The 7,518-nt window shown below is 63.0% G+C and overlaps 1 protein-coding gene across 1 annotated transcript; it reads left to right on the top strand.

Annotated features, from left to right (window-relative positions):
- Positions 1-1,706: 1,706 nt before the first annotated feature.
- Positions 1,707-7,221, top strand: DDX56 (DEAD-box helicase 56). The gene is made up of 14 exons (XM_029076266.2): positions 1,707-1,783; positions 3,122-3,283; positions 3,390-3,550; positions 3,635-3,805; positions 3,995-4,085; positions 4,178-4,422; positions 4,509-4,604; positions 4,755-4,868; positions 4,954-5,048; positions 5,274-5,347; positions 5,465-5,554; positions 5,701-5,806; positions 5,931-6,013; positions 6,176-7,221. Exons 1-14 carry the CDS (start codon positions 1,727-1,729, stop codon positions 6,248-6,250), a joined length of 1,620 nt encoding a protein of 539 aa, XP_028932099.1. The 5' UTR covers positions 1,707-1,726; the 3' UTR covers positions 6,251-7,221.
- Positions 7,222-7,518: the final 297 nt, after the last annotated feature.

The raw sequence follows: 7,518 nt of genomic DNA, 5'->3' as shown, positions 1-7,518 counted from the left end.
AAGCGCTTACTATGGGCCAAGCACTGTCCTAAGCGCTGGGGGAGATACAGGGTAATCAGGTTGTCCCACGTAGGGCTGACAGTCTTCATCCCCATTTTACAGATAAGGTAACTGAGGCACAGAGAAGTTGCCCAAGGTCACACAGCTGATAAGTAGCGGAGCCAGAATTAGAACCCACAACCTCTGACTCCCAAGCCTGTGCTCTTTCCACTAAGCCACGCTGCTGCTTATTATTACTAAGCGCTTATCACGTGTGGAGTATGCAGAGAAGCAGCATGGCTTAGTGGAAAGAATATGGGCTGGGGAGTCAGAGGTCATGGGTTTGAATCCCAGCTTTGTCATTTGTCAGCTGTGTGACTTTGGGCAAGTCACTTAACTTCTCTGTGCCTCAGTTACCTCATCTGTAAAATGGGGATCAAGACTGTGAGCCTCCTCAACCTGATGACCCTGTATCCCCCCCAGCACTTAGAACAGTGCTCTGCACATAGTAAGCGCTGAACAAATACTAACATTTTTAGTATTCATCCCGGCTCCGCCGCTTATCAGCTGTGCGACTTAGGGCAAGTGCCTTCACTTCTCTGGGCCTCAGTGACCTCATCTGGCAAATGGGGATGAAGACTGGGAGCCCCACGTGGGACACCCTGAATCTCCCCCAGCGCTTAGAACAGTGCTCTGCACATAGTGAGCGCTTAACAAGTCCCACCATTGTTATTTTTATTATATTTGTTATTTTATTAAGGCCCAGGCTTGTGCGGGTCCCTAGGCAATGCGGAAGGTGGCTCAGTGGAAAGAGCCTGGGCTCGGGAGTCGGAGGTCAAGGGTTTGAATCCCTGCTCCGATGAGTGTCAGCTGTGTGACCTTGGGCAAGTCACTGTGAGCCCCACATGGGACAACCTGATGACCTTCTAATAATAATGTTGGTATTTGTTAAGCGCTTACTATGTGCAGAGCACTGTTCTAAGCGCTGGGGGAGATACAGTAATAATGTTGGTATTTGTTAAGCGCTTACTATGTGCCGAGCACTGTTCTAAGCGCTGGGGTAGATACAGGGTCATCAGGTCGTCCCACATGAGGCTCACAGTTAATCCCCATTTTACAGATGAGGGAACTGAGGCACAGAGTAGTGAAGTGACTTGCCCCCAGTCACACAGCTGACAACAGGGTCATCAGGTGGTCCCACATGAGGTGCACCGTCTTCATCCCCATTTTACAGATGAGGAAACTGAGGCCCAGAGAAGTGACGTGACTCGCCCAGAGTCACACAGCTGACAAGTGGCAGCGCCGGGATTCGAACCCACGACCTCTGACTCCCAAGCCCGGGCTCTTCCCACCGAGCCACCCTGCTTCTATCTCCCTCAGTGCTTAGAACAGGGCTTGGCACATAGTAAGGGCTTAACAAAGATCAACATTATTATTATCCGTGTTCGGGCAGGACACAGGGAAGATGCCCGGTGAAGAGGGCAGAGGCAAGGGGCCTCCTGTCATGGCGGCCTGGCGCCTCATCGGCCCCCACGGCCTCCTTCTTCTCCAGAGGGGCCGTGGTGGTTACGTCAGCGCGTCCTCGGAGGGGGGGCTACGCCGGGAGGCTTCCACCAATCAGAGGCCGGGGCCCGTCCCGCCGGAGCCAATCGGGGGTCGCCCTGCCCCGTCGCCCCGCCCTCCCCCTCCCTCCGTCTCCCCCCGCCCCTCCCGGCTCGCGCATGCGCACAGCCCCTTCGGAGCAGCCATGGAGGACGAACCGCTGGGCTTCGAGCACATGGGTTTGGATGCGCGGCTCCTCCAGGTCCGGGCGCGGCGGGTGGGATGGGCATCGGGCGGGTTCGGGGGGAGGCCATCGCCCGGACTCACTTGGGCCCCGACCCCCCCCTTGAAGCGGCATGGCCTGGTGACAATAATAATAATCATGTTGGTCTCTGTTAAGCGCTTACTATGTGCACAGCACTGTTCGAAGCGCTGCGGGAGGGTCATCACGTGGTCCCACGTGAGGCTTACGGTCTTCACCCCCATTTTAAAAATCACGTGGGTATGTGTTAAGCGCTTACTATGTGCACGGCGCTGTTCTAAGCGCTGGGGGAGGATACAAGATGATCAGGTGGCCCCACGTGGGGCTCCCGGTCTTCATCCCCATTTTCCAGATGAGGGAACTGAGGCCCAGAGAAGTGAAGTGACTGGCCCCAAATCACCCAGCTGACAAGCAGCGTGGCTCAGGGGAAAGAGCCCGGGCTTGGGAGTCAGAGGTCATGGGTTCAAATCCCGGCTCTGCCCCTTGTCAGCTGGGTGGCTGTGGCCAGGGGAAAGAGCCCGGGCTTGGGAGTCAGAGGACATGGGTTCAAATCCCGGCTCTGCCCCTTGTCAGCTGGGTGGCTGTGGGCAAGTCACTTCACTTCTCTGGGCCTCAGTTCCCTCATCTGTAAAATGGGGATGAAGACTGTGAGCCCCACGTGGGACCACCTGACTACTCTGTATCTCCCCCAGCGCTTAGAACAGGGCTCTGCACATAGTAAGCGCTTAACAAATACCAGCATTATTATTAAGTGGCGGGGCCTAGGACCCACGACCTCTGACTCCCCAGCCCCGGGCTCTTTGCACTGAACCGCGCTGCTTCTCTAAGAAGGACGTGGGCAAGAGGGCGTGGGTTCTAATCCCCCCTACTTGTCTGCTGGGTGACCTTGGGCAAGTCAATTCACTTCTCTGCACCTCAGTTCCCTCATCTCTGAAGTGGGGATTGAGATCGTGAGCCCCCCGTGGGACAGGGACCGTGTCCAACCTCTTTAGCCTGTATCTATTGGGTGCTTAGTAATAATAATAATAATAATGATGATGGCATTTGTTAAGCACTTACTATGTGCAAAGCACCGTTCTAAGGGTTGGGGAGGACACCAGGTGATCAGGTTGTCCCACGTGGGGCTCACAGTCTTCATCCCCATTTTACAGATGTGGTCACTGAGGCCCAGAGAAGACAAGTGACTTGCCCCAAGTCACACAGCTGACGAGCGGCTGAGCCTAGATTTGAACCCATGACCTCTGACTCCCGAGCCTGGGCTCTTTCCGCTGAGCTTCAGTGCTTGGCCCGTTGTGAGCGTTGAACAAATGCCGTAATTGTTGTTTTCCCTCCCCGCAGGCCATCACGGACCTGGGCTGGTCCAGACCCACGCTGATCCAAGAGAAGGCCATCCCGCTGGCCCTGGAGGGCAAGGACCTGCTGGCCCGGGCCCGCACCGGCTCCGGGAAGACCGCGGCCTACGCCGTGCCCCTGCTCCAGCACCTGCTGCACCGGAAGGAGGTGGGGGGTCGGGAGGAGACTCGTCGCGGGGGGCGGGTCCGGAGGTGTAGGGGGTCACCCGTGGGACCCGCGAGGCCGCCCCCCCGACCCCTGCCGGTTTCCGCAGACGGGGCCCGTGGTGGAGCAGGCCGTGCGGGGGCTCGTTCTGGTGCCCACCAAGGAGCTGGCCCAGCAGGCCCAGACTATGATCCGGCAGCTGGCGGCCTACTGTGCCCGCGACGTGCGGGTGGTCGACGTGTCCGCCGTCGAGGACTCCGCGACCCAGAGGTAGGTGCCGGATCCGCGGGAGAGGGAAGGAGGGAAGGGCGGACCCGGGGCCATCCCCGCTGATGTGTGCCGTCCCATCCCCAGGGCGCTGCTGATGGAGAAGCCGGACGTGGTGGTGGGGACCCCGTCGCGTGTGCACAGCCACCTGCAGCAGGGCGGCCTGGTCCTGCGGGACTCCCTGGAGCTGCTGGTGATGGACGAGGCCGACCTGCTCTTCTCCTTCGGCTTTGAGGAGGAACTCAAGAGCCTGCTCTGGTAAAGGCGGGACTGTTTTCTCCCTCCCCATCCGGCCGCCACCCTCGGGGGGTCGTCTCGTGGGTCGGCCTCGTCCGTCGCATCTGCGCCGTATCTCCCAGTCGCCCGTGGTCTGGGGCTCCACAGGTGGGCGCGCGGGCCAGGGTGCGATGGGTGGGCCAGGGGCTCACCGGGCTCATTTTCCGACAGCCACCTGCCCCGGATCTACCAAGCCTTCCTCATGTCGGCCACCTTCAACGAGGACGTGCAGGCTCTCAAGGAGCTGGTCCTGCACAACCCGGTGAGCTGCCTACCGGCCGGGGGGTTGGGTGGGAGCAAGGGAGGGCAGCGGTGACCCCCGCTGAGCCGGCCCCTTCCCCAACCCTCTGCCAGGTGACGCTGAAGCTGCAAGAGTCGCAGCTGCCGGGCCCGGAGCGTCTACAGCAGTTCCAGGTGCTGTGCGAGGCGGAGGAGGACAAGTTTCTCTTGCTGTATGCCCTGCTGAAGCTGAGGCTGCTTCGGGGGAAGTCGCTGCTGTTCGTCAACACCGTGGAACGGAGCTACCGCCTCCGCCTCTTCCTCGAGCAGTTCAGCATCCCCGCCTGCGTGCTCAACGGCGAGCTGCCTCTGCGTTCTAGGTCCGCGGCTGGGGCGTGGGGCAGGGGAGGGGCGGGGACCGCATCGGAGAGGGGCCCGTCTGCTGATCCTGGGCTCCCGCCGCCAGGTGCCACATCATCTCCCAGTTCAACCAGGGCTTCTACGACTGCATCATTGCGACAGATGGGGTGATTCGCCGCGAGCGAGCCCGCAAAGGAGAAAAGTGAGGATCCCCCCCCCCCCGGCCCTTTCTTCCCATTTGACCTGGGACCCTCGTGAAGGGGGTTGGGGGGGACGGCAAGGGCTGGCTGCAGATGGACCTCTTGCAGAGCCGGACCGACGGGGCTCTGGTCTCTCTCCCGCCTCCTCCCAGGGCTTCGGATCCGGAGGCGGGGGTGGCCCGCGGCATCGACTTCCACAACGTGGCGGCCGTGCTCAACTTCGACCTGCCGCCCTCCCCCGAGGCCTACGTGCACCGAGCGGGCAGGTACGGGGAGTGCTGGGCTGGGGGGCCAGGGAACATGGGAGAGGGCGCGGCCCCCGGCCGGGCAGAACCCATCTCCCTCCCACAGGACGGCGCGCGCCGACAACCCGGGCACAACCCTGACCTTCGTGCTGCCCGCAGAGCGCCCGCAGCTGGCACGGATCGAGGAGACTCTCGGCGGAGGTGCGTGCGCCAGGGGCACGGGGCAGAGCTGGCGCTGCTGGGCCCCAAGCTGGGGCGGCGGTGGGGATCGGGGCGGCGGACTGGAGTCGCTGTGGCAGGAGGGAGGCTCTGGGGTCGGGCGAGGTGCGGGGTGGGGGGGCAGTGGTCTGGCTGTGGTCGAGGCGCTGCCCTTCCCCCAGGGGCCCGAGGGCCTCGGGTGATGACCCCTGCCACTTCTCCCCACAGAGAGCGCGGAGCCCGTCCTGCAAAACTATCAGTTCCGCATGGAGGAGATCGAGGGATTCCGCTACCGCTGCCGGGTGAGGGAGGGGTGCCGGAACCGGGCCGGGCCCTGACTGCCGGGGGGGAGCCAGGGGAGCCGCGGCTGGGCCCCGTCCTTGACCGTCCCTGACGCGTCCCCGCCTCCGGGCCTACAGGACGCCATGCGTTCCGTGACGAAGCAGGCCATCCGTGAGGCTCGGCTGAAGGAGATCAAAGAGGAGCTGCTCCACTCGGAGAAACTCAAGGTCAGAGTCCTCGTCCTCATCTTGTCTATTCCCTTCTTCTGCCACGGCAGCCCCGCTGCTCCAGGGCTCCCGGCCCAGAGCTGGGGTGGGTGATCGTGGGTGGGGAGGCCGGGAAGTCACGGCCGCTCCCTTCCCCGTCCCCGCAGACGTACTTCGAAGACAACCCGAGGGACCTGCAGCTTCTGCGCCACGATCAGCCCCTGCACCCGGCTGTGGTGAAGCCGCACCTCAGCCACGTCCCCGACTACCTGAGTGAGGGCCGGGCTGGAGCTCGGGGGTCGGGGGTGCGGCCGGAGAGGGACGCGACCCGGGCCAGGGTCTTGGAGGGTGGCGGAGAAGGGCTGCCGACTGAGTCCTCTCCCCCTTCCTCCCCCAGTCCCCCCGAAATTGCGTGGCATCGCCCGCCCCCACAGCAGGCGGAAACGCAAGAGGCCTTTGTCTTCCCAGAAGGGCTCCGAGGTACGCAACCGGGGGCGGGGGTGCCGTAAACCCCGATCGATGTCCGGGGGGAGTGGGAGGGATTTCCATTTCCGAATGATTCCTTAGCCGGTGGGGGCGGCTGGGAGAGAAGGGGCCCCCAGTCCACCGCATCCCAGCCGTGACTCCTTCCCTCGCCCTCAGACTCGCAGGCCCAAGAACCCTCTCCGCACCTTCAAGTATACGGGGAAGAAACCCCCCGCAGCCAAACCTTCCTGAGCCCACGGGCCCTGCCGGGAGGACTTTCGCCGGAACCCGGGCCGGACCAGGGGCAGCCAGAGGGACCCCGGGGACCGACCTTCCCGGGGCACTGTGGAAGAGACCCTGCTGCCGCCGTCACCGCCACTTCAGAAAAGAGAAAAGATGGCCAGGCCGGGCCCTTCTCGCTTGCAGGGTTGCGGGCGGCAGCCGGTCCTCGCACAGCGGGCTGCCCGGGAAGACCGGGCCGCTGGCCGCCAGGTGGCGCCGTGTATTGCGTGGAGCCCCGGCCGTTCTGCCCCGGCCCGGGCGGGGGGCTGCCCCGGACCACCCACCCCCCCTCCCACCCCACCCCCCACCATGGGGGCCAGTGCCGGCCCACTCTGGCTCTCGGTGCATTCCTGTAGCTGCGGCACCCCGGCCCGTCCTGTTGCTGCCGCGGGAACCTGGACTCTGGGCGGGCTTACGAGCGGTGAGAGGGCTCTGTGCCCGGCTGGCTTTGGCCTGGGCTCCTTGGCTGGTGGCAGGGGAAGCGGGTGCCCGGGACCCGCGGACTCCCGCCAGGCCACAGCCCGGGACCTCCCCTGCCATGATGTTCCACCGGTGGGGCCGCCTCAGGGAGGTGGGGGACGGCGGGTCCGCAGTCAGCCCCTCTTCAGTCTCTGCTTCCCTCGATTTGGGAGGCGGTGCCGGGGTCACAAGGAAAAATTCTATACGTTGCATCCACACCCCTATCTCTGGCCACCCTCGGGCTCCCCGACTCTCTTCTCCTCGGGCCGGTCAACCGAGCGGTCACCGGCATCGAACGGGCCCCTCTCTGTGTACGCAGCGCGAGGCTGAGCTCGAGGAGAGGGCCGAGGAGCATCCAGGTCCGCGTCCTGCCGGCAAGGAGTTTACCCTCTCAGGGGTAGGGGCACGGTGCAGAATCATTTATGGGTTGGGGGAAAAGGAAGTGGAAGGTGGGTAGGCGAATAAATGTGGATTTAACTTGAGGGTGAGAGCTGGCTGTCTCCTTGAGTGCTCAGTAACTGGGACGTTTCCTGGGAAGACGGGAGGCCTCTTGGCCGAAGTGGAATCGCAGAAGGTTTTCGAAGACGGGAAGAGTGGTAGTTGCCTGCTCGTGAAGTGGGGAGAGAGCTGGGAAAATTGCCCGATGAAGTTAAAGGAGGAAGGGTGCGAGCTGGGGTACGGTGGGAGGGGGGCGGATCTGCTCGATGAGTTGGATGGACAACCTAAGGAGGGGTTTGAAGAGTGCAGTTGGGAATAGGGATGTCAGCGAGGAGGCTGAT

This window comes from Ornithorhynchus anatinus, chromosome 11, assembly GCF_004115215.2.
Source record: "Ornithorhynchus anatinus isolate Pmale09 chromosome 11, mOrnAna1.pri.v4, whole genome shotgun sequence".
NCBI classification, from domain to species: Eukaryota; Metazoa; Chordata; class Mammalia; order Monotremata; family Ornithorhynchidae; genus Ornithorhynchus; species Ornithorhynchus anatinus.
This window is presented reverse-complemented; position numbering and strand designations above follow the sequence as displayed.

Bases quoted from the DNA above. Each gene is read 5' to 3' on its own strand.
- DDX56 (XM_029076266.2), top strand. From the start codon at position 1,727: ATGGAGGACGAACCGCTGGGCTTCGAGCACATGGGTTTGGATGCGCGG. The intron at 3,284-3,389 runs GTGGGGGGTCGG...CGGTTTCCGCAG, and splicing joins ACCTGCTGCACCGGAAGGAG to ACGGGGCCCGTGGTGGAGCA. The intron at 5,807-5,930 runs GTGAGGGCCGGG...TTCCTCCCCCAG, and splicing joins CCACGTCCCCGACTACCTGA to TCCCCCCGAAATTGCGTGGC.